The sequence below is a fragment of the Elgaria multicarinata genome, chromosome 19 (genome assembly GCF_023053635.1).
Source record: "Elgaria multicarinata webbii isolate HBS135686 ecotype San Diego chromosome 19, rElgMul1.1.pri, whole genome shotgun sequence".
Taxonomy (NCBI): domain Eukaryota; kingdom Metazoa; phylum Chordata; class Lepidosauria; order Squamata; family Anguidae; genus Elgaria; species Elgaria multicarinata.
In genome coordinates, this window is record NC_086189.1 from 7,866,498 (window position 1) to 7,893,472 (window position 26,975).

At 46.8% G+C, this 26,975-nt stretch overlaps 1 protein-coding gene across 1 annotated transcript in view; it reads left to right on the forward strand.

Moving 5' to 3' along the window:
• MEGF9 (multiple EGF like domains 9) overlaps positions 1-26,975 on the forward strand; it is a 70,728-nt gene that overhangs the window by 30,919 nt on the left and 12,834 nt on the right. Inside the window, exon 2 of the mRNA XM_063144430.1 lies at positions 10,847-11,048. Coding sequence (XP_063000500.1) covers positions 10,847-11,048 — 202 coding nt within the window. The remainder of the gene's footprint in view (positions 1-10,846; positions 11,049-26,975) is intronic.

Sequence of the window (26,975 nt, forward strand, 5' to 3'; positions counted from 1 at the left end):
TAGAGCCAAGACTACGAGCTTCCTTGACCGGAGTAAGCGTAACATCATTGACAGTAAGAGAGAATGAGAGATGAGGAGAAGGTTTAGGAGGAAAAACAAGCAATTCAGTCTTTGCCATATTAAGTTTGTCAGTGTGATACTCGTCACCCCAACGGGATCAGCGCCCTGCTCGCTGCTTCCGCTGGCCTGGTTTCTCAGGCAACTAAGTTCTGCACAAGGTGTGGTCCAGGCACGGAACCCATGTCCTAGGAAGAACACAGTAAAAAATGTTATGGGCCTCTTACAGAGTAGGGGAGGAATTCTCCAAATAGAGGCTCAGGAAGGAAAATTCATCTATGTTCAGAAGCACATAGACAAACTTGGTTTGTCCTTATCAGAAACTGCCTAAGTTCAAGAACAAGCTGGACACCGAGGGCGCTTGCTGTGCCAAGCATGATTTCAGCAGCGTTTTGGGCTCATGGGCGCTGTCAAGAAACCCGAGGCTGGCTCCAGATAACGGAGGGCAAACTGTTTTTGATCCGGTCCGAGCTGTGTTGTTCTCCGAGCAATCCCCCCCGCCGTCCCTTTAACTCTCTGGCTTTCTGGAAGTTCGCTACCGCGAGGCAATGGAACGCCTTTTGACATTTTTCAGTTATCTGCAGTGTCCGGCTGAGTTGTTTGCCTCTCCTCCTCGCCTCTCGGCGGCTCCCTTTTTTGGGAGGTGTGCTTGCGCCGAGAGAAAAATCCAACTTGAATTCATAAATAAATAAAGAGCAAACTATTCTAGGAAGACCACACTGGGCTGGCAGGCAAGGGGCTGTCCTCGTCGAATACTTACACATTTCTAAAGGAGAGGATAAAGGAGGACACCGATTTGCATTTAAAATCAACATATGCTTAGAGATCCATAGATGCAGATTTGGAAACAACTACTTTAAAAGAAATCCAGTAATCTCACCATGGATTATCGTGTCATCTGAACGCAGTGCGTTTCCCGCAGGATGGGTTGACGTATTGCCTGAACGCAGCGTACTTTCTTTAGGGTGGCTGGTTAATCATGCAAGGGGAGGGGGTATTTTTCTCGAACAAGCTGCCTTAAGAACCCATGGCTTGTTCTTGGGCCTTCTCCATGGTGGCACTTTGACTGTGAATATTGCTCCTGTAGAGCACGGGTGCGGAACTTAAAATCCGGCCCTCCAATCTGGGCTTTGGAGGTTCCCAGATGGCCACGCCCTCTTCCCCTGGCCATGCCCCCTTTTCCACATCTACCAATTGTTTTGGTGGCTTCTCAGTTCTTGTGAGCTTTCCTCCTGTTCTTAAAAGTTGAAGTGACTTTTGTTTGGGTTTTTTGGCTCCACCCTTTTTTGTCCCTATGGAAAGCCCCCCCCCCCCCCCGAGAGCTTCTCTGAAACCTTATCCGGCCCTGAGTTCAACTCCCCTAATTTAAGGGCAGCCGTTTGAACGCTTCTTGTGTTCTCTTCTGTACCTCCAACCAAATTATTTCCCAAACTGGAGGAGACATTCCTTTGGATAGGCATGCCACTGTGAGTGCCACAATCATGCCATGTGAATGAATTCCATTATTTGGTATTACATGCAGAATTCTGCAGCCCGAGTGGCCCCCACACTTCAAGAAGGATGCAGACAAGCTGGAGGGGGTTCAGAGGAGGGCAACGAGGATGATTAGGAGTCTGGAAACAAAGCCCTATGAAGAGAGAGACTGGAAGAACTGGGCATGTTTAGCCTGGAGAAGAGAAGGCTGAGGGGAGACATGAGAGCCCTCTTCAAATACTTGAAAGGTTGTCACACAGAGGAGGGCCAGGACCTCTTCTCGATCCTCCCAGAGTGCAGGACACGGAATAACGGGCTCAAGTTAAAGGAAGCCAGATTCCAGCTGGACATCAGGAAAAATGTCTTGACTGTTAGAGCAGTACAACAATGGAATCAGTGACCTAGGGAGGTTGTGGGCTCTCCCAGAGTAGAGGCCTTCAAGAGGCAGCTGGACAAGCATCTGTCAGGGATACTTTAGGGTGGATTCCTGCCTTGAGCAGGGGGTTGGACTCAATGGCCTTGTAGGCCCCTTCCAACTCTGCTATTCTATGATTCTATGATCCTCTCCTCTCCCTATCTTTACCTTCAGATTCAAGATGGACAGTGGCACCGGACTGTCTTTACGTTCCGGACCCAGGACCTTCACCAGCTGCCGATTGTCGACGTTTATAACATTCCTCCATCTGTCTATGATTCTAAGACCTTGTTACATTATTTTTGTTTCTTTTAAAGATGAACTGAAATGAACTGCGTGGTGTCATTTGTACAGGCTGCCAAAATCCAGCATTTCTTGGCACACAGCTGGGACTTCTGGTGCAGGGAGAAAAAACGCCTGATTTCTTTTTTTGAAGTGCCAGATACCTGCCATCGTAGGTGTATTAGGATCATGGCCATTTGGGACTTGCCACTTGAATTGCACCCCAGAGCTCAAAAGAGGCGGCCTGGGCGATTTCCACCATTTCTGTTACGTGTTACGGGAGGCCAAGAGGAGGTGTGTTGTCCCTAGAGATTTTTCTCTGCCTTCTGCCAAGTGCTTGGTTTATGACGCTGAACAGTCCTGGCATTTTTTTGGCCCGGGCGTTCGCTGGAGCGGTGACGCAGCAGAAAAAGCAGACGAGTGCATTGCAGCAGCGCAACCGGAGCACCTTCTGTCACCGGGCCAACGGCTGACGTCGAAAGGGCAGCACCGAGCGCAGTGCACAGTGGATACTCTTTAAAATGCTGCGTGAGATTCCCGCATTGTGGGGTGGTGTTGGTGTTTCATCAACACAAGCTTTGGGGTATCAAAGGATCCTCTATTCAACTGACCGGACTGGTTTTTCTGCCACTTGGTTTTGTGTTTGCTTATACGTTCAGTATTACATAACGCAAACTTATTTGAAAGGCACAAACTTTACCGGATTAAATTTTAGGGGAACAACTCTCTAGCGCCCCTCCCTGTACAAATGAAACAGCCTGGAAAAAAGGGCTATCAACTGAAAGCAACTAGGAAGCAATGCTGTGTAAAGCTCAGGTTTCAAACTGGGGGAAAGGGTTAAACAGCACCCAGTTTTTCTTCTCCCCAACTCAGCTTCCAGACAGTCTGTCTCTTTTGCCCTTTGCTTTCAAGCCTTCTTCAATTATATCATCTCTGGTTCTTCTTTCTCCTTCTGTTGCCTCATCTGTATCCTTCCTTCCGGCTTCCGTTCTCCCTGGAATCTCCTCCCTGGCTGCTTCCCCCAAACACTAGTACCTGAGTGCCTTAGGTGAAACTTTAATGCCAGCCAAACTGTCCAGTTCCCCTTCTTTCAGAGAAGCTGGCTTGCAAACATTCCGACAACTTTGCTCATTGCGCAAGGGGAATGTTTATGAGTGTTCTGCGGAGTTGCACCGGCCAACCTAACAATTTGTGTCGGAGGCATCACTCCCTTTGATCACAATACAATATCGATTTATTACGGTTGTTTCAAGCTACTTTTATTTCTCTACATCACTCTTAAGGTTTGAAAAGCAGAGCAGAATAATATTATGTTCTTACAGGCTCAGAAGTAGACGGGGGTGGGGGTGGCCTCAAGCCTCCTTCAAACAGGTTATGTGACTCATGTTTCTTGTCACCTCTTTTGCCCTGTGGCATAATTTCCTGCTTTGGAGGGTCTTCTTGTTGAGTTACAAAATGACAAATCCTGCAAGGTTGGGTGCTGTGGCCTTCTCAAAACTAGGAATACATCCGTTGCATTTTCCAAGATAGTTTTGGGTGAGCACGTAGAGAGTATGGTGTTGGTTGTTGGATGAAGTTGAATTTGATGGCCAGTTGGTGGTGGATTATTTTTGCAGCTATACTGTGTCTGTCTGTATAGTCAGTTCCTGCCAGAATTCTACATCCTCCTGTTACATGGTCTATTGTTTCTTGGAACTGTTGATAAATGGGTCATCCCATGAAGCTGACTATTGGGAGATTCAGGACAGATAAGAGGAAGTACTTCTTCACACAGTGCAGAGTTAAATTATGGTCTCTGCTGCCACAAGATGAGGTGATGGCCACCAATTTGGATGGCTTTAAAGACAAATTCCTGGAGGAAAATGCTATCGACAGTTATTAGCCCTGATGGCTCTATGCTACTTCCATAGGCAGTAAACTTATGTACACCAGGTGCTGGGGAACATGGGTGGGAGGGTGGTGTTGCACTGTGTTATGCTTGTGGGTCCCCGGTTAGCCACTGTGTGAACAGAATTGTGGACTAGATATGGACCCTTGGTCTGTTTTTGCACATTCTAGCCAACTCTTGGTTGCAGTGCTAGCTCTAGCTTTAGGAGGACGCGTGGGTAAGACACTCTCTATTAGGATTACATGACAACACCCTTTCCCAGCTTCATGGTACAACTCCCATTATCCCCAGCCAGCATTGTTGTTGTTTATTCGTTCAGTTGCTTCCGACTCTTCGTGACTTCATGGACCAGCCCACGCCAGAGCTTTCTGTCGGCCGTCGCCACCCCTAGCTCCCCCAAGGTCAAGTCTGTCACCTCCAGAATCTCATCCCTCCATCTTGCCCTTGGTCGGCCCCTCTTCCTTTTGCCTTCCACTTTCCCTAGCATCAGCCTCTTCTCCAGGGTATCCTGTCTTCTCATTATGTGGCCAAAGTACTTCAGTTTTGCCTTTAATATAATTCCCTCAAGTGAGCAGTCTGGCTTGATTTCCTGGAGTACGGACTGGTTTGATCTTCTTGCAGTCCAAGGCACTCTCAGAATTTTCCTCCAACACCACAGTTCAAAAGCATCTCTCTTCCTTCGCTCAGCTTTCCTTATGGTCCAGCTCTCGCAGCCATAGGTTACTACGGGGAATACCATTGCTTTAACTATGCGGACCTTTGTTGTCAGTGTGGTGTCTCTGCTCTTAACTGTTTTGTCGAGATTTGTCATTGCTCTCCTCCCAAGAAGTCAGCGTCTTCTGATTTCCTGGCTGCAGTCAGCGTCTGCAGTATGCGGACTGCTGATGATGGGCATTCTGGTCCCATGCAGCTGGACAGCACCAGGTTGGGGAAAGGACCACAGAAATCCCCCCCCCCGTTCCAATTCGGCGATGTTTTGCTGCATGGGGTCACCTCCAAAACGACTTTGAGGGACAGCGCAGCTCCGCCTGATCTCCTGACTAGGGACACAGTTCCTCTAATTGTTTGGCTTAACGCGATCGCTTATCGGATCGCCTTATCAGCAGCAGCCTCTTATCTTGTTTGCCGGCCTCCTCGTCTTCCAGCGCCAGCTCCGAAGTAATTATCTCTACATTAGAGGAAGGGTGTTGAAAGTCCGCCGTTAGCTTCTTTTCGAAAGCTTCTTCCAGCGGACGGCTTTCTAGGCTTCCCACTATCCTGGTGCCCTCTGGATCGCTTGGACTTCAGCTCCCATCAGCCCAAGCTAGCATGGCTGATGCTCAGGAATGCTGGGAGTTGTGGTCCAAAACTTTTAGAGCACATCAGGATGGGAAGGGCTGGGGAAGATGCTTTAGGTTGACTTTTATGAATAGAGGGCTGCCTCATACAGGGTCAGGGCATTGGTCCGTCTAGCCTGCGGTGCTGGCTCCAGGTTTTGGAGGGTCCTTGGGGCAAGACATCTTCCTGCATCCCAGAGTGCAGGGCACGGAATAACGGGCTCAAGTTACAGGAAGCCAGATTCCGGCCGGAGATCAGGAAAAACTTCCTGACTGTTAGAGCAGTATGACAATGGAATCAGCTACCTAGGGAGGTGGTGGGCTCTCCCACTCTAGAGGCCTTCAAGAGGCAGCTGGACAACCATCTGTCAGGGATGCTTTAGGGTGAATTCCTGCACTGAGCAGGGGGTTGGACTCGATGGCCTTGTAGGCCCCTTCCAACTCTGCTATTCTATGATTCTATGAAGTACGTGCCCCTAGATAGTCCACAAATAGGGCATACCAGAGTGCAGGACACAGAATAATGGGCTCAAGGTACAGGAAGCCAGATTCCGGCTTGGACATCAGGAAAAACTTCCTGACTGTTAGAGCAGTACGACAATGGAACCAATGAGCTAGGGAGGTTGTGGGCTCTCCCACACTAGAGGCCTTCAAGAGGCAGCTGGACAACCATCTGTCAGGGATGCTTTAGGGTGGATTCCTGCACTGAGCAGGGGGTTGGACTCGATGGCCTTGTAGGCCCCTTCCAACTCTACTATTCTATGATCCTATGATTCTGTGCCCCCACCATGACCCTCCTTTCTCACAGCCACTGTCACCAGTGGCTCTTGCTTCTTTCCCATCCTGGCTGTCCCTTGCTTGCCCGGCAGGCAGAGAGCCAGAGAGCTAGTAGGCATTGGCCTCTCCTGCTCCTCCTCCTCCTTCTCACCAGCCCCGTTCTCTGGGCCAGTGCAAAGAGGCAGGTGAACAAGGAGGTTGCAGTGGGGAAGAGGAGGACCAGCTCCAATGATCTCTTGTCATTGGGCCCCTCCTGGAATGTGGGACCATGGGAGATGCCCAACCATACCTACCCTTCGCACTAGAACTCAGGCAAAGGGCTTTATTAACCAAGTTGGCTGCAACCCTTGGACACAAAGCCTGTGCTCTACCGCTGAGCAAAGGTGCATTTTGAATGGACGTTTTAAGGGGGTCGTAGAGAGAGCTCTTTGGCCCCCCCGATCTTCATCCCAGGTTGGGCGTGTGTCCGGCTGTGATGCAACTGTAATTGGACTGCTCTATCCCAAACATGGTGTGTTATGGCTCAGTTCCCCAGGCTCTCAACTGCTGAGCAAATCCATTCTCGGCCAAAGCGTTGGGAGGTGCGCCGTTGACGTGCATCTACCATAGGTGGCTCAGATAATCCTCCCGTAACGCCAGAAGATGGAGAGTGCCTTTCGCTGCAGTGCTGAATGAGTTTGTCCTCGATTAGAAGGTGAACACCTGGCCCTGAGTCAGCCTGCAATGAAACGTGGGCGCCCACGGAAGCCAAGGAGATGCCTTCCAAGGGCATCTGATTCAGGGCCGTTGTCTGCTGCAGTTAACTGTGTGGCCGATCTGGAGAATATATATTTGTTGTGTCGTAACTCAAGGCCATGATGGTAACCTAGATATAATGTAGATAGAAAGATAGATTAGATACCTCCTTTGAGTGCAAAACCATCTCAAGGCAACTGACATTGAAACCATGTACTATCATAGAAGCCACAACAGAAAGCTAAAACATTAAAATATTGCAAACGACGATAGTTGAAACAATACAGAGGAACGCATCTTGGCCCAGCACTTTGGCTGGCTTTGCACAATACGCTAACCCACACTCAGTGGTTGAGTGTGGGTTGTTTTGAACCGTGGGTTGTGTGTTGAACTGTGGATTAGGGTGTTGTCTGAACACAGGACATTTTCTGGTGGCTTCTTAACCTTGCAGTGTGGCTTATTTCTCTCAAATTTGCCACACTGAGAACCCACGGTTTGTCTTTGGATTGTTCAGGGTGGTTAACAAGCCACCCTTCAGAAAACGTCTTGGGTTCAGACAACATGCAAACCCACGGTCCAACAACAACCCACATTCAACCACTTAGTGAACCGCCCAGAGAGCTTCGGCTATTGGGCGGTATAGAAATGTAATAAATGAATGAATGAATGAATGAAATAGTGTGGGTTAGTATGTTGTGTGAACACAACTTTTTTTTTTAATGTTTTCTGGGACTATGTAAGGCTAGTAGTGCCCTATGTATGCCCCATGGAAAAAAATCACAATTGTGGGGCCACTCCAAAAAGCCCTCGTCTCTCATACCCATGAATCGAATTGATCTTGGACTCAGGAATAATCTTTGTCCAAATCACCTAGTGAGTGTAAACCTATACATGCCTGCTCAAATCCCACTGAGTTCAATGGGGCTTATATCCGATAAGTGGATATAGGATTGTACCAGCTGTGTTTCTGCAAAACTTGGCTGTTGTACAAATGCTGCATTGTTGTTATTGCTTATAAACCCATCAATTATACCAGGGGATTGTGTGTGTAGAGAAAGAGAGATAAAGACACACACACACACACACGTATAAAAGACAGAAAGGCTAACAACTGAGTATACTTAACGTTTCAGTTTCCCCTCTTATCAGTAGCTGTGCTGTTCTATACACTCAAATGTATAATTTCCACAGAAGCCGAATAAACCTCAATATGACACCAAGAAGGCTCCTCTCTCATTCAGCCCCCGCCCCCAAGATTAAACTAGGCAGCTGTTCGAGCCATTTCGTACAAATCTGCTTGCTTTGCATATGCGTCGGCAATTTGCATGCTCTGTGCTGAGCACGCAGTTTGAGTTGAATTTTTAGATTATGATTTTATTTTTGGCTTTTTGCGAAAGAAAGAAAGAAAGAAAGAAAGAGGGTGGGGGGAGAAAAGCAGGAATTTGTGTAGCCTTGGTGCAGACATGCCAGTCGGGGTGTGCAGAGGATTCTGGGCCGATGGGTGTGGTCCTTCTTCACCTCTCCATGTGCTGAACAGCCTAGGAACGTTTTCTGTGCACGGCTTTTCTCTTCGCAGAAGGAATATTATGGGTGTCTGCTAAATAGAGTGTCCTAGAACATTTCTTCTCTGAGGGCCATGACTCGGTGGTAGAGCACCTGTCCTGCAGGTGGTGGGTCTCAGATTCAGTCCCTAACAGCGTCTCCAGGTACTGTTGGATAAAGCACCTGGACAGACATTGCCAGCCACAATACTGTAACAGATAGAACAATTGTTTGACGTGGTAAACAGCAGCCTCCAATGTTCCTGTTTAATTCAGCCCTGTATTCAGAACGATAAGGACTACAATCTTACTTTATTTTGAGGTGAAAGGCCATAGCTTCATGGTGGAATGTATGCATTTTATGCAGAATTTCCTGGGTTCAATCCCTGGGATCTCCGGTTAGGGATGAATGGATTTTGTCAGGTACGTTCTGTGGATTGTCAGGTGTCTTTTCTACCGTCCATTCTTGACCAAGGAATGGTGCACTCCTATCTGGGATGGTCATCCTCTTCCTCTGAGCTTTGGGAGGGAGGGGACACCTACCTAGCCAGCCAGATCAGCTGAATCAACCCTGGAGATGGATGGGGTGACAGATGTCACAGCCAGATTGCCCTCACAGCCTCATGTTTTCAAAGAAAATGAAATTCTGGGATGTGAAGAGGAAATTGAGATTCCTGCTGCAAGGAACTAACCAATATGTGTTCGGGAGGGTTGCTACTTCCGCAGTAAAGGCTGCTAAATATAGGGAGAAGTATGGAAATTCCATAGAATCATAGAATAGCAGAGTTGGAAGGGGCCTACAAGGCCATCGTGTCCAACCCCCTGCTCAATGCAGGAATCTACCCTAAAGCATCCCCGACAGATGCTTGTCCAGCTGCCTCTTGAAGGCCTCTAGTGTGGGAGAGCCCACAACCTCCCTAGGTAACTGGTTCCACTGTTGTACTGCTCTAACAGTCAGGACGTTTTTCCTGATGTCCAGCTGGAATCTGGCTTCCTTTAACTTGAGCCCGTTATTCCGTGTCCTGCACTCTGGGAGGATCGAGAAGAGATCTTGGCCCTTTGCCGGGGGTATGCTGAAATATGAGCAATGCATTCTGATATGAGTTTATAATGTTATGTATTATATAAGTAAAGCTTGTTATTTTAGGAATATGTTTTAACTCCGATAATTTTAATGACTGAATTTAACCAGCCATATACAGACTTGACCTTGGGGGAGCTAGGGGTGGCAACGGCCGACAGAAAGCTCTGGCGTGGGCTGGTCCATGAAGTCACAAAGAGTCGGAAATGACTGAACGAATAAACAACAACAACAATACGTTTTAACCTTAATCATTTTAACGACTAATTCTAATGAGTGATTGTTGTATTGCAAAGTTATGTAATCTCTGTTTCTTGGTGGCGTGCTGCTATGGTCTAAGGACTAACTAAGGGTGTGAATGTGCCCCCCTGCATGTATTTTCATCTGTGAAATGGGTAAGGAGCTCAGCTCAGCTCGTACCGGCAGCGTCTGGAGAACTGGTCCTATGGTGGCCGTGTGAAGACTCCTGCTCAGAACCTTCTGAGGTTCTGGACTGTTTTGCTGACATTGGCGAACCATTCCTCTGGTAGATCAAAGCCTCTGGCTGGAATTCGACATTAGGGGAGATCGCTGGCTGCCCCTGGAAAATGGTATCCCAGCTGCCTCCTCTCTCTTAGTAACTCCCCTTTATCCTAGGTATGCAACGTTTCATTCATTAGCCAGCAGGGGTCTGGAAACAAAGCCCTATGAAGAGAGACTGAAAGAACTGGGCATGTTTAGCCTGGAGAAGAGAAGATTGAGGGGAGACATGATAGCACTCTTCAAATCCTTAAAAGGTTGTCACACAGAGGAGGGCCAGGGTCTCTTCTCGATCCTCCCAGAGTGCAGGACCACGGAATAACGGGCTCAAGTTAAAGGAAGCCAGATTCCGGCTGGACTTCAGGAAAAACTTCCTGACTGTTAGAGCAGTGCGACAGTGGAATCAGTTACCTAGGGAGGTTGTGGGTTCTCCCACACTAGAGGCATTCAAGAGGCAGCTGGACAACCATCTGTCAGGGATGCTTTAAGGTGGATTCCTGCACTGAGCAGGGGGTTGGACTCGATGGCCTTGTAGGCCCCTTCCAACTCTACTATTCTATGATTCTATGATAAGTCGATGCAAAGCCAAGCGTTCGATCTCTTTTCTTGGCTCCATGCGTAATGTTATACGCAGCCAATGCATGTCAGGGGTAGCCTCCGCCGTTCGGCAAATGATTATTTTATTTATATACGTGCAAGCCTGCTTTTTGGGGGTTGGCCCGTATTAATCACAATTCCTCCTTCCTCTTCTTCTTCCTGTAGGCTTCTTCTGCAACTGCAGCTCCACCGGGAGCACGGGATCCGGCGACTGCAACACGACAACGGGCCAGTGCGAGTGCCGGCCGGGTTACACGGGCCTGCTGTGCGACCGATGTGAAGAAGGCCATTATCCGGAGCCGGCCAGTGGGCGGTGCCTGTCATGCGGCTGCCATTCCGAGGGCTCCGCCTCCTTGTTCTGCGACAAGTAAGGAACCTTCACCCACAGTCCGGACTTTCGCCCACCGTCCTCCTTTGTCCTTTGTTTGTCCTTTGGTATCTGAGAGAGGTCTTGTTCACTAGGAAATATAGAAAGCTTCTGTCAGACTCTGGGTTGTTTGCTTTGTGTTTTTTTTTTAAAAAAGAGAACATAATTAAGGAGGACCTACTTAGTCACAATGATATGGGATATTTTGTTTTCCTTCCTTTCAGATTTCGGCTGTTGTTTTCTTTATAGAACTGAGTGAATAAAAACTTTATTGCTGAAAGGGATACGCCACTACAATTTGAATTAATTAGAAAGATTAATAATAATAATAATAATAATAATAATAATAATAATAATTAATCATCCCACATTTTGCCCAATGCTGGGACTCAAGGTGGCATCACAAAATTTAAAACATACATTAAAAACCTATAAATAGAGGTATACAAAAGTTAAAAGTATATTAAACATATTCCAATATGAAAACATTTAAAATGACAATTTTAAAAAAGTCCTTGACAGAGACAGAGGTCCAGTTCATTCACCAAAGGCCTGCTGGAACAAACAAGTTTTCGCCTGCTTCCGAAAGCCCATCAAGGAGGGAGCCAGCCTAGCTTCCCCGGGAAGAGAGTTCCAGAGCACCGGAGCAGCCACCAAGAAGGCCCTCTCCCATGTTCCCACCAAGCGCACCTGTGAAGATGGTGGGACAGAAAGAAGGGCTTCTCCAGAAGATCTCAAAGCATGGGCAGGCTCATAAGGGAGAAGATGGACTTTCAGATAACCTGGACCCGAGTCATATAGGGCTTTATAGGTCATAACCAGCACTTTGAATTGTGCCCGGAAACAGACTGGAACCCAGTGGAGCTGTTTTAACAGGGGAGTTGTCTGCTCCCTGTAACCAGCCCCCGGTCAACAATCTGGCTGCAGCTCTTTGAACCAGCTGGAGTTTCCGAACACTCTTCAAAGGCAGCCCCACGTAGAGCGCGTTACAGTAATCCAATCGGGATGTAACTAAGGCATGTGTCACCGTGGCCAGGTCCAGAATACGTAAGAAGTTCAGCTCATGTAAACACCATAACAATAGTGAGTTTAAAACAGTGGTTCTCAACCTTCCTAATGCCGCGACCCTTTAATACAGTTCCTTATGTTGTGGTGACCCCCAACCATAAAATTATTTTCGTTGCTACTTCATAACTGTAATTTTGCTACTGTTATGAATCGTAATGTAAATATCTGATATGCAGGATGTATTTTCATTGTTACAAATTGAACATAATTAAAGCATAGTGATATTGTGAAATATTTATTTCTAATTACAAATAAATGAAATAGTTCCTGAGACCATCGGAAAAAATGTGTTTTCCGATGGTCTTAGGCGACCCCTGTGAAAGGGTCGTTCGACCCCCAAAGGGGTCCCGACCCACAGGTTGAGAACCGCTGGTTTAAAATAAAATTAAAGTGGTAAACAAAAATACGGGAGTATTAAAAGGCAGAATGACATTAATATAAGTTAAGAGCTCCCCTATGGGGTACTAGGCCAACGTATATAAAGAAGGCCAAAACGTTATATCCAGCTCCCCGTAACAATACTTCTAAAGGGTTTGATGCCTAGGTCTTAACTTACTTGCGGCTAAGGCAAAGTTTGCAACCAAAGCCATAATAAATACATTCTTGCCCGCCAACAAGATACAAATTTGCTCAAGGGGAGGTCGGTTAGAAAGGGAACTAAGAATGTAATCGAGAATTTTTTTTGTCTAGGGGATGTATATAATGGGCATCGCAACAGATAATGTTGAACGATAGAACTGGTGTAAAGTCCACGTTGCCATGGGTGCTAGTAGTCTCTGAAGGCGAAGCGTGTTGTTCCTTCTGGAGGTCAGCCAGTTCCTTCAACGCCACCGAGGAGTTGTGGTTTTCGCTTCCTCACACCGAGATCACCTCCCCTCAGGCCTCAATAGAGACGTAAAATTTCTGGAAATTTTGAAGCCATGGAAAAAACCAGAAATTTTCAAAAAAAAATAATGAAATAATGCAAGATTAGCACTTTTTACAGATTGAAAGTCACTTTAGGAACATAAAATGTAATTATGTCCTAGTTGCTTTGGCATAAAATTATTACATTTAGTATATTAAAAGTATAGTGTATTCAGACAATTATTACAAACGGAATTTACTTTTTAATATATATATTTTTAACCTTTTTGGTAACAAATGGAGCTACAAGCTCCTGAACTATTAGGAACACCTGAACTGTAAGGAACCTCTTTGGTTTTGCCAGTTTATGAGGAGCAGGAAAAAATCAATAAAAAAAACCCAGAATAAACCATCAACATTAGTAACAAAGAAAATTATTTATGTCTCTGCTAGCCCTCCACAGTGTCAAGCGGACATAAAGCACCCATTCAAAGAGCTGAGAAAAAGGAGGGACCAAGTTTCAATGAATATGCATGAAATTTAATCCAACTCATTTCCTGAACTATATAGCTATCACGATCAGTTTCAGTCTTTGCTTCAGTGGCAGTGCTGCCCCCTAGAGGCAGGAATGCATCTTGCTCTTGCATTTGAGAGTTGGTAGTCTCAATTTGCAACCTAGGACTTGCTTGTCCTCGGTGCACAGAAATTGTAATAATCTAATACTGTACATAGTTTTTAGAAATCATTTGGAGAAATAAATATCTGAACACCTTGTCTTTAACATTTTAGTCATCATGTTAAAATAAAACATCCCGTAATCCATTTTTTCTTCATTTTTTTTTCAATTTTTCAGAAAAAGACGTAAACAACCTGTTTTTTCCATTTTTTCCGGGTTTTTTTCCCCAGGCTTTCACATCTCTAGGCCTCAAGCCAAATCTTCCTTCAACCTCCACATTTTTAAACCCTGCATTTCCTAGAGTTGCCTCTTTTCATCTGCCACCACCACAGAGCGTTCACCGTGCAATCCACCGCCTTCCCTGCCTCTAATATGGCCGCTCTGGGAGCAGAGGGCCCACCCTCTCTAGAATCATAGAATAGTAGAGTTGGAAGGGGCCTATAAGGCCATCGAGTCCAACGCTCTCCCCACCTTTGCGTGGCGCAGGTCTACTCACGAGCTGTCGCCCCTTGACCTCCTCAGTCTCCTAGCCAGGGCGTGGAAACATCCTGTTTGGCTACTAAAGCCCTGACTTTGAACTTCCAAATTTTCCGCATGTCTACACTGCCCATGGTCTTTATCGGCATTCTGTTTTTATTTTTCTAATACGGTGTTTTAATCTTTTTACCTTTGAACCATTGTACCTTTTAGGTTCACTGCTCCAGAATCTGTATAGATATGGTATGCAAACTTTGCCGTAAATAAACAAAGGGTTAGTCAGAAAAAAGCCCTGCCACTTGCAGCATTCTCCAGCGAGCCATGCTGAGAGTTGTACGGCTTTTCCTTCTGTCTAGGATTTCACCCAAAATAAATACCTTCAGGGGCTGGAGTGGCTGCTGTGGGCAGGCGGGGACAGGGAAGCCCAGTTCCTGGCACAGTTGATCTGGAGTCAATATGGATCTTCCCCCTGGTGTGTTGACACAGCTGTGTGGTCTAGGGGCTAGCACAAAAGCCGCACGCTGAGCATCGATCCAGAGCTCAGTGGGAACTCTGCCACACATCGCCTGTTTTCTATCTCGTCACACACCCTCGGCTAAACGGTCTGTCACCCACACCGGCCCAGCGGGTTAATTATTACCAAAATTGGTCTGGCAGTGAACGGAGGTGGAGTGGGGAGGGGGGAATTGCTTCCTGAAGCGTTGGGTTGATTTCCGAAATGAACATTGACCCGACAAGCCGTTGCGATGGGCGGACGCCATCATCAAAGGCCTTTTTGTGCAAGCGAATCATCGAGACAGTGAGCGGGTGTGCATGTGATGTGTCTTCTTGAATGGCTGTGTTGTGTTGTACACCAGTTTTCAGTTCAGCACCTTTGACAGCTCTTGGTCTGTTTCCCCCCCCCCCCCCTTCTCCTGGTTGGTATTTGCACTTAGATATTCCATAACTGCCGACATTTGTGTCTGCCTGTCTGTCTCATTTACGCACCCCTCGCCCCGGAAAAAAAAAAAAAAAACTTCCGTTACTTCACAGCAGTATTATTCATTACATTTTCCTCTCCTTCACAACTGTCAATCTAGGGTTTGGTATTAATACTGCATTAATAGTATAGCTTCCAAATCACGTGAGGTACTGGTTCCTCTCTATTGGGCACTGGTTAGGCCTCATCTAGAGTATTGCGTCCAGTTCTGGGCTCCACAATTCAAGAAGGACGCAGACAAGCTGGAGCGTGTTCAGAGGAGGGCAACCAGGATGATCAGGGGTCTGGAAACAAAGCCCTATGAAGAGAGACTGAAAGAACTGGGCATGTTTAGCCTGGAGAAGAGAAGATTGAGGGGAGACATGAGAGCACTCTTCAAATACTTAAAAGGTGGTCACACAGACTCTTCTCGATCCTCCCAGAGTGCAGGACACGGAATAACGGGCTCAAGTGACAGGAAGCCAGATTCCGGCTGGACATCAGGAAAAACTTTCTGACTGTTAGAGCAGTACGACAATGGAACCAGTTACCTAGGGAGGTTGTGGACTCTCCCACACTAGAGGCCTTCAAGAGGCAGCTGGACAACCATCTGTCAGGGATGCTTTAGGGTGGATTCCAGCATTGAGCAGGGGGTTGGACTCGATGGCCTTGTAGGCCCCTTCCAACTCTGCTATTCTATGATTCTGTCAGGAAACTGGTGGTGTTCTTCAGCTGACAGTTGTTGTAACAACAACAACAAAATAATTTCATTTCTATATCGCCCAATAGCCAAAGTTCTCTTGGTGGGTTACAACATTTCATCAAAATGCAAAATAATAAAACTAGTCTAAAAAAATTTAAATTAAAACAATATGGCGTGCCTGAACTGGACCTCCTCCATCTCCAAGGCTACTGCTCAAAGTCTGGGCTGTGGCACGTCGTTTTTGCACTTGGGCAACTAAGAAAATACATGTAGGCGGTGCGCACGTGCGAGAACAGCCAAATGTGCTTGTGCGGGAAACCGTGTACTAAAAATCTTTTTAAAGATGCATTTATTTATTACATTTCTATACTGACCATTCACTGATACTCTCGGGGTGGTTTGCAAAGCAAACTGAAAAACACAAAATGCAATAGTATAGGAAAAAAACGTAGTTAAAAATAACCCCTAAGTTAAAAACAGACTAAATCCAGAGTCAGAGACAAGATAAAGATCAGCGGTGCAAAGATCTAAAAACGCATAATAATAATAATAATAATAATAATAATAATAATAATAACAACAACAACTATTGTTGTTTCCTTTGCTGCTGCTGCTTTTATTGTTGGCTGTTATTGTTGTTTTTATTGTCATTTAACATTTTAACTTTTAGATATTTTATTGTTGTGAGCTGTCTTGGGAGGCTTCTGCCCTGGAAGGTGGCCAGTAAATATTTTTAATCTGGGTTCTGGAAACAAAGCCGTATGAGGGGAGACTGAAAGAACTGGGCATATTTAGCCTGGAGAAGAGAAGGCTGAGGGGAGACATGAGAGCCCTCTTCAAATACTTGAAAGGTTGTCACACAGAGGAGGGCCAGGATCTCTTCTCGATCCTCCCAGAGTGCAGGACACGGAATAACGGGCTCAAGTTAAAGGAAGCCAGATTCCGGCTGGACATCAGGAAAAACGTCCTGACTGTTAGAGCAGTACGACAATGGAACCCGTTACCTAGGGAGGTTGTGGGCTCTCCCACATTAGAGGCCTTCAAGAGGCAGCTGGACAACCCTCTGTCAGGGATGCTTTAGGGTGGATTCCTTCAATGAGCCGGTGGTTAGACTCGATGGCCTTATAGGCCCCTTCCAACTCTACTATTCTATGATTCTAAGACCTTGTTACATTACTTTTGTTTCTTTTAAAGATGAACGGAAATGAACTAGAGGCCTTCAAGAGGCAGCTGGACAGCCACCTGTCAGGGTGGATGTCGAGGAAATCAAGTTGGGTGGTTCTTTTACCCATGCCCACAGGTATAGGAAAATGGCTCTATAAATGATAAAGTTCATGGCTTCCTGCTTAATTAAAACATATTTTTAAGGCTGCAATTGCTTTCACAACTCAGCTGATGTTGAAACCATGTCACAAGACGGTGTCAACACCGGCAGCCAGAGGGTGGAGTAAGATGTTTTCAAAGCAAGCTAACCGCAAAAGGAAACAGATGGAGATTTGATTCCTGTAACTATTGCAATACCCATTTATGTATTGTATTCTAGTCAGAGAAGTACTCACACTCTGTACATGCCTAAATGCTTTGCTTCTCATTGGTTACTGTATTGCAGAGCTGTGTTATGATTGGCGGGAAGGTTCTGCCATTGTATCTGGGGGGAACTGACCCTATAAATATGTTAGCCTTTCCTAAAATTATTGGGCAGTTCCTCAGGTCTTCTGAGACTGTCACCTTGCAGCGCTGCTCGTAATAAACCTTCTAAAGTTCCTGCATTAAGCAGGGGGTGGGATCGATGGCTTCATAGGCCCCTTCCAACTCTACTAATCTGTTTCTAAATAATAATAATAATAATAATAATAATAATAATAATAATAATAGTGATGATCTTCTGTGCCAGAGAGAACTAAATTCTGCAATATATAGAAATTATATCATTAAAGCAAATTTAAAAGTTTAACCCTTTCTCCTGCTGTCTTGGCAAGTTGGGTCTCTCTGAAGCTGCCACTGGCATTTCAAGGGAAGCTTCTGATCCCCCCCCCCCCCCGGTGAGATGCAAATAGCGGCTTTCAGGAGGAGGTGTTTTCATCAGAACCCTGGGAGAGGGAAAGTGAAAGTTAAACCTGCTCCTTCCCACACGCCCGGAGGCCACGCGGACTTCCCCTCAAGTGCCATTGACGTAGGAAAACGAGCAGAAGCTGCAATTAATGTCGCAACTTTTTCAGCCTTTAGGGACGCCCGCAGAAGACAAGAGGGAGCAGAGAGCAGCTCAGCGAAACAGGGAAAAGGAGAGAAAACTGGGAAGTTTAGCAAGCTTCCTTTTAAAGATCAGGAGCAGGGAGATTTTGAGCTCGCAAGATGTGCTTTTTCTCTTATTTTCTTTTTACTAACCCCACCCCGATTCACCTGGTTCGCACATCCAGACAAGCCACTGTGGGGTAATTTACTCGCAGGGCGTCGTATTGCAGCCCGCCCGGCATTTTTAAAATACAAACCACCACGGCTTGTTGTGACGTGCGAACAGGCCCTCTGGCTTAAGTGGCAGAATCCAGCATGGCTGGTCTGCTTACGCTAGTGTGAGCAATTCTAGCATTAGGCCAATAGCATAAGCTGGCACGATGAGTTTTCCAGGGAATCCTCTTGTGCCAGTTTATGGTATAGGCATACCACTAGAAGCTGCTTATGCTAGCGGCGTGCCGGTATCGTAAGCGGACCAGCTGTGTTGGATGCTTGCCCAAAGAATTCTGGGCCTAGGAATAAATACCAGAATAGAATGGAGCTCAGAATTCTCTGACACAAAAATCCACTCCTGGTTACCTGAAGCGTTCTTTTCAGTGGTATAATTTAGGGTGGGAGGCGTTCTACTGCAGAGACTGAAACAGCTGGGCATGTTTAGCCTGGAGAAGAGGAGATTGAGGGGAGACATGAGAGCACACTTCAAGGACTTGAAAGGTTGTCACACAGAGGAGGGCCAGGATCTCTTCTCGATCCTCCCAGAGTGCAGGACACGGAATAACGGGCTGAATTGACAGGAAGCCAGATTCCGGCTGGACATCAGGAAAAACTTCCTGACTGTTAGAGCAGTACGGCAATGGAAACAATGACCTAGGGAGGTGGTGGGCTCTCTCACACTAGAGGCCTTCAAGAGGCAGCTGGACAACCATCTGTCAGGGTTGCTTTAGGGTGGATTCCTGCATTGAGCCAGGGGGTTGGACTCAATGGCCTTATAGGTCCCTTCCAAGCCTACTATTCTATGATCATCCAGAGATTTACCAGTAGATCTGCCTTCTGTTCATCCCTGGTTTAGATCACTCCTGGTTGAGTCTTTATTGGCAGGAAAACCATCTTGCCAACCGTTCGGGAGCCTTGCAAATTCGTCCAAATGAACTAAGAAACGGGAAGAGGCAGCAGCAAAAGGAATGCACAGACTGTTATTTGGGGGTGTTGGGAAGTGACGTATGAATAATTTTTAATGGCAATATTAGCCCATCCTCCACTATGCAAATATTGTACCTGGATGTAAGAACATGAGAAGAGCCCTGCTGGATCAGACCGAGGGTCCATCTAGTCCAGCACTCTGTTCACACAGGGGCCAACCAGCTGTTGACCAGGGACCCACAAGCAGGACACGGGTGCAACAGCACCCTCCTGCCCATGTTCCCCAGCAACTGGTGTATCTAGTCTTCCTCCTCTGACACTGGAGGTAGCACATGACCATCAGGACTAGTAGCCATTGAGAGCCTTCTCCTCGAGACAGATGTCATGTCTGTTTCTTGATCAAAGTACTTTGCAAGTCCGTTTGTCTCCTGTTTATTTTAAGAGCTTATATCTCACTAAAAAGGAACTCCAAGCAGAAAACAAACCAAGGTCAACAATGTTTAAAACAATTTTTAAACACATAAATAAACAAGAACAATGAAGGTCCACGTGGTCTCACTGTAGATGGCATCTCAGAGTAGTAAAACGGCACATCTTGGTCCGAGTTCTTTCTATTATTTCCTTTGCCAAAATACCTGCTTTCGGTTCTAATACCGCGCTGGTTCTGCTGAGCAGATCTTGCTGAATGATTTATGTTTCCTCCGGAGCGGATTGATTTAAATCAAGGCGGTTTAAATCTCAGAGATAAAGAAGACTACCGATTGAAATAATTGATTCGAATCAAGTTTGCCTTTTTGTAATCCATACGTTTCCTGGGAAGGGGTAAACGCTAACTGGATGCTCCAACGAAACGTTATCACTTTACGGCTAAGTGGAACCTTTCGCAGGAATTTTGCGGAGCTGTATCCGAAAGCTTTGATCATGCAGCCCGTGGGTCTTTTTCACGACCCCCAATTATAGCTGCTTAGCGACAGGAAGGGCACTTGGGAAATGAATGGTTTTCTACTTGGTTCCCTTTGTACACAAAGAAGTGCCCATCAAGCGTGGGACCAGACGAAAAGAGGGGAAGGGATTGCACAGTGTTGACTCTAAAGTCAACCCCTTCTACGCCTAGCGACTGTCTATGAGGAAGTGTGAATCATGCCCCATATTTTTTTTTAAAGGAATATTTCACACAACTGGATTAAAAACCAAACCAAAGCACCCAGCTCACTTTAAATTTTAAAAATTGATTTTAAAAAAGGAAGCATCGATTTGTTTCATCCTGCCCCCCTCCCCCCTGTGGCTAAATCAATCCTGTCTGTCACACATGCGGGCTCAGACATACATATAGGTTGCCCTATATACTAATAGTGAACTCATTTTCGGAGGTACCATTCATGCCTTGGATGGAACCTTTCGAGGTCTGCTGAAACCCAGAGTGGAGTCACCGCCCCACTGACATCGGAACCACCAGCCTCCACTGATTTTCCAGCCTGGCTTTCCGGTTGGGGTTGCTGATATTTGATATAACACGACACTGAGAGTCAACATGAAACAGTTATGCCTGGATGAACTGTCCACAACTTGGGGCTGTCCAGATGTGTGGGGTGGAATCTGGCCGCTCACTTGGGGCCTTCAACGTGGGAGGAGTCAATTTATTTATTTATTACATTTTTATACCGCCCAATAGCCGAAGCTCTCTGGGCGGTTCACAGAAATTAAAACCATAATAAAACCACCAACAGGTTAAAAGCACAAATACAAAATACAGTATAAAAAGCACAACCAGGATAAAACCATGCAGCAAAATTGATATAAGATTAAAATACAGAGTTAGAACAGTAAAATTTAAATTTAAGTTAAAATTAAGTGTTAAAATACTGAGAGAATAAAAAGGTCTTCAGCTGGCGACGAAAGGAGGACAGTGTAGGCGCCAGGTGGACCTCTCTGGGGAGCTCGTTCCACAGCCGGGGTGCCACAGCAGAGAAAGCCCTCCTCCTAGTAGCCACCTGCCTCACTTCCTTTGGCAGGGGCTCACGGAGAAGAGCCCCTGTGGATGATCTTAAGGTCCGGGCAGGTACATATGGGAGGAGGCGTTCCTTCAAATAACCTGGCCCCAAACCGTTTAAATGTCAATACCAGCACTTTGAATTGGGCCCGGACCTGGATTGGCAGCCAATGAAGTAGTAAAAGGACTGGCGTAATGTGATCTCGCCGGCCAGTCCCTGTTAGTAAACGGGCTGCCCTGTTTTGTACCAGCTGAAGCTTCTGGACCGTTTTCAAAGGCAGCCCCACGTATAACGCATTGCAGTAATCCAAACAAGAGATAATCAGAGAATGGACAACTGTAGCTAGGCTATCTCTGTCCAGATAAGGGCGTAGTTGGCATATCAACCTAAGCTGATAAAAGGTGCTCTTTGCCACTGAGTTCACCTGTGCCTCAAGTGACAGTTCTGGATCCAAGAGCACCCCTAAACTACGGAGTCGATTCTTTAGGGAGAGTGCAACCCCGTCCAGGACAGGGCAAACATCACCTTGCCGGACAGATGAACCACCCGCTAACAGTACCTCCGTCTTGTCTGGATTGAGTCTCAGTCAAAAGGATCCCAAATGGGTCTTTGGCAGAGATCGCAAGCATGTGATTCTCATCACGGTGAACGAAGGCTCAGTTGCTGTTTGAAAACCACGGGAAAGGCCTGCCTCTAGTTTTCAGGGAGAACAAAGTGCCAGAAGCCATGGCCGTGTGTGTATGTGAATGCAGTGCTTCAGACGGGGACCCCCACCCCATTCCCCAAATGCAAAGGATCAGTTCTCCTGCAACTTGTTTGTTGAAATTTATTTATTTATTTATTACATTTATATACTGCCCCATAGCTGAAGCTCTCTGGCGAGTAACAAAAGTTAAAAGCAATGAACGTTAAAAACAGATATGCAAAATTTAAAACCACCAAAAGTATAAAAAACAATATCCATTTAAAACACCTATTCTCAGGACAGTTAAAAACTCCACATATGCTGTTAAATGCCTGGGAGAAAAGTCTTGACCTGCTGCTGAAAAGATAACAATGTTGGTGCCAGGCGAGCCTCGTTGGGGAGATGGTTCTATAATTGAGGGGCCACCACTGAAAAGGCCCTCTCCCTTGTTGCCATCCTCCGAGCTTCCCTCAGAGTAGGCACCCGGAGGAGGACCTTAGATGTTGAGCGCAGTGTACAGGTAGGTTCATGTTGGGAGAGGCGTTCCGTCAGGTATTGTGGTCCCAAGCCATGTAAGGCTTTATAGGTTAAAACCAGCACCTTGAATTGGGCTTGGAAACGTAAAGGCATCCAATGCAAGCAGGCCAGAATCGGTCTTATATATTCGAACCTTCTGGTTCCAGTTATCAATCTGGCCACTGCAGGTGACAGAGGAAGGGACAGTTTGGGAGAAATCAGCCTCATCCAACCTGGCTCCCTCCAGATGGTTTGAGATACAATTCCTAACATCCTAACCATTGGCCATGCTGGCTGAGGCTGATGGGATTTGTAATTCAAAACATCTGGGTTGGATCCAGGATCTGCCTTCCGCTGGAGGAAGGGCTCCGTTTATAAGAACACAGAGCCCTGCTGGATCAGACCACAAGTCCATCTAGTCCCGCATTCTGTTCACAAAGGGGCCAACCAGGTGCCCACTGGAAACCCACAAGCAGGACATGATGCAATAGCACCCTCCCGCCCATGTTCCCCAGCAACTGGTGTACATAGGCATTCCGCCTCTTCTACTGGGGGTAGCATATAGCCATCAGGACTATTGATAGCCTCCTCCTCAAGGAATTTATCCAACCCCCTTTTAAAGCCATCCAAAGTGGTGGCCATCACTACACCTTGTGGAAGTGAATTCAACATTCATTTATGCAATGGCTACGCGAGATCCGTCTTTTCCTCTTCGCACCCCATTTGATGATCAAGAAATGAGCGGCTGGGGTTTTTCTCCCGAAACTCCCGTCCGCTGAAAAGTCGTATCCTCATGTCTGCGTAAGCCGTTTGAGGGGAGTCGGCTTGGGCGCCTGGCGTGGGTCATCCTGGTTCCAGAGCGGTAGGATGGTGTGGGGGATCAGGGGTCTGGAAACAAAGCCCTATGAAGAGAGACTGAAAGAACTGGGCATGTTTAGCCTGGAGAAGAGAAGATTGAGGGGAGACATGAGAGCACTCTTCAAATACTTCAAAGGTTGTCACACAGAGGAGGGCCAGGATCTCTTCTCGATCCTCCCAGAGTGCAGGACATGGAATAACAGACTCAAGTTAAAGGAAGCCAGATTCCAGCTGGACACCAGGAAAAACTTCCTGACTGTTAGAGCAGTGCGACAATGGAACCAGTTGCCTGGTGAGGTTGTGGGCTCTCCCACCCTAGAGGCCTTCAAGAGGCAGCTGGACAACCATCTGTCAGGGATGCTTTAGGGTGGATTCCTGCATTGAGCAGGGGGTTGGACTCGATGGCCTTGTAGGCCCCTTCCAACTCTGCTATTCTATGATTCTAAGCGCTGTAACGTTGACCAGACACGCTTGGCATTTTGACATTTCACAAAACGCCTCTTCAGAGTTCTTGAGTGTTTCGGCTCCTCCCGATAGATTTCACGCAGACGGATTCCATCCACCGACATGAAGCGAGGAATGTTGCACGGACAATGCCCCAGTGTTTTCTGGGAATAAAGCTGGCCTTTTTCTTCCCTCTTCCCCCACAAAAAGGGCTTTACTGGTGTTGCATCATGTTATTTGGGGGGCGGGGGGCTGGCTGCAGAGATGTGTGCGGAGGGGCGACTTCCTCAGAGCACAGAAGGTGCTATTACGTTCCGATGGTTTCAAATAGCCAACACGAAACCGGGGAGGAACGCTACGGAACGGAAGCATTTTGCTAACAGGTCTTTCTGCCTTCTTGATTTCCCCATCTCCTAATGTCCAGATTAACTGACCTGAAAATCAACATATAGGTTACGATGTTTTCATTAAAGCTCAATTCAAAGGTCGGTGAATATAGGTAGTGAGAGATCCGCGTGGAGCCATCCTGTACAATCACTTCTCTGTGGGCTCATTGAACCATTTTGAATGGGTGAAAGGGGAAAAAAAATCTTATTGAACGTTAAACCTCATTGAGCAGGTTTTGAAAACCTTTCTGAGAAAGAAAAAAAATAATAGTTTCTTTCTGTCTTTCTACTTCAGAATCAGCCTTCCCGACTTTTGGGTTGGATTACAAAAGCCAGGCTGTTTGGGGATGATGGGATCTGTAGTTCAACACGTCTGAAGTGCACCAGGTTAAGGTGGTGTGATCTAAGCAATCGCTGTTGTGCAAACGTGTACCTCTCTGAACGAAACAGCCAGCCCCTTGATTTGTTGGCTATCCCCTGTTCTTGCAGTACTACGAGGCCCATGATGCAAGAGGGGGGAAAAAATGGGAGGAAGCCATCCGAAAAGTGCTGCAGAAAGAGGATTTAGTTTTTGAAATTAACCCGATGTGGTTGACTTGATCACTCTCAATCAAGTGTATTTCATTTTCACTTCTCCTTTCATAAGGAATGGGTTATCTTCGTTGTTTTTCGTCTGCTTCCTGGTTAAGGATGGAAAAAGAAGGCCTAATTCAGACACGTGACTACATGAGATCATAATGGATCCATGCTGGACCACACCAAAGGCCTCTGCAGTCTGGGATTCTGTTCCAACCACATGTCCCAATGGGACGCCCACAAGGAGGACGTGAGAGCAAGGACACACTCCTATTCCCTATCACAATTAGGACTAGTAGATCTTGGCAGCCTTATCCCCCATGAATTTGGGTTTTAAGGACACCATCTTAAGGTCCCTGGCCGAGAGTCCCAGGATCACAGGACGGCTCAGAGGAAAAAAACACCTCCCAAAGTCAGGGACAGCATTCTGACATCAGAAGGGGAGTCAGTGATCTCCTCCGCGCCCACTCACAGCCGGCGTGGAAAGAATCACGCCGTGGTTGGAAGAATCAAACTCGGAGGAGCAAAAAAGGGGAACGCTTCATTGAGATGGGAGGAGCCCGGAGAGGCCAGGAAGCGATTTATCCTGCGCCTCCTCCAGCCTTCTTCCTTCCCCTTCCGAAGCGCTCTCGCTAGATGGGCTGAAAAGCCCGTCTAGCAAAAATAATGGAGATCGGAGGACAGAGAGGCTTCAGTCCAGCAGGGCTTAGGAATCTCAGAAGTATTGCCTACTTTGAGAGGCGGCAGCAGCTATCTCTGAGGTTTCGGGGAATAAATCTTTCCCATCATAGAATAACAGAGTTGGAAGGGGCCTATAAGGCCATCGAGTCCAACCCCCTGCTCAATGCAGGAATCCACCCTAAAGCATCCCTCACAGATGGTTGTCCAGCTGCCTCTTGAAGGCCTCTAGTGTGGGAGAGCCCACCACCTCCCTAGGTAACTGGTTCCATCGTCGTACTGCTCTAACAGGCAGGAAGTTTTTCCTGATGTCCAGCTGGAATCTGGCTTCCTGTAACTTGAGCCCGTTATTCCGTGTCCTGCACTCTGGGAGGATCGAGAAGAGATCCTGGCCTTCCTCTGTGTGACAACCTTTTAAGTATTTGAAGAGTGCTCTCATGTCTCCCCTCAATCTTCTCTTCTCCAGGCTAATTTTGCACTGCGACCACGTAAAATTTATGTCAGTTCAACCCCCCCTTTCAAATATAGATTTTAACCCAAAGGACAACTGTCTTGGTTTCTGAAATGGTTGAAGGCAGGCCACCGCGGGGGGTCGATGAATATAGAGCAAAGCAGAGAGCGTGGAGCCTCTGGTATTGCAAAATAGGTCAGGGAGGGTTTGGGCAACTATCTTCAGTTTGAGAACAGGGTGGGTACAACTGTATCCCCACTTCCATCTGGATTACATTGGAGGGCACGGCATGATCAATACACTCACACTCCAGTGTCCTGATTCAAAACGCAGGAGCTGCTGAGAGGTGTGGACAGGTTGCAACCTTCTCGCTGAAATACCTCCAGGCCCTGGATTGACTCTGCCAACCCTGGTTGGCCCTTGGTACCTCCTGGACAGGAAGAGGGCTTCCTGTCGCCACTGAGCCTTGCTGAAACAACATCTTCCTGAGCTCCGATGTGCTCCTGTATTCTTGGATGTTTTTTTGCCCCGACTTCTGCTTCACTCCTTGAGGCTGCCTCTAGAGACAACAGTGTGAAGGCAGAGAAGAGACTTTCCAGGTTTTGGGGGTTCAGAGGGCAGTCTCACCTTGCCCCCCCCCAATGTAGGAGAGGAAAGGAGGAGGAATGTATAGAGAGAGAAGCCACGGGAACTCTGGTAGCAGGTTTCTCTTGTCACACAGCTCCTTGAGCCTGAGAGAAGTTGTTTCCTCTGTTTGTGAGTCTCATGTATGTGTGCGTGAGAGTCCCTGTTTTCTGGAATCTGTCTCTGCTACAATTCATGGGTATCTCAAAGGATGCGGCCTCACACCAAATCAGGCTCCATTTAGTCCAGTCTGGATGCCTTTTGCTGGCGGCACCTCCTAAACAAACACTTAAGGTGCAATCTCATCGGGATGGGTGTAAGCCTCCGAACTCAGGGGCTTATGGCCATCCAATGCAGAGTGGGGGTAGTGTCAGAGCTGGATTCAGGAACAAGCCAAGCAAGCCATGGCTTAGGGCCTCATAATATGAGGGGCCTCTAAATACATTGAAGATAGCTAAGATTTTAGGTAACGAAGATGAAATCGCTTTGGCTGAAATCTATTGGAAAGTCTGATGTGACTTACACCAGAGCTGCGTTATATAGAGAAAGCGTGGCAATGCAGCATTTAGTATTGGAGGCAATAAGCACACACTACAGCTAGTTTCAAATAAGTTCAAA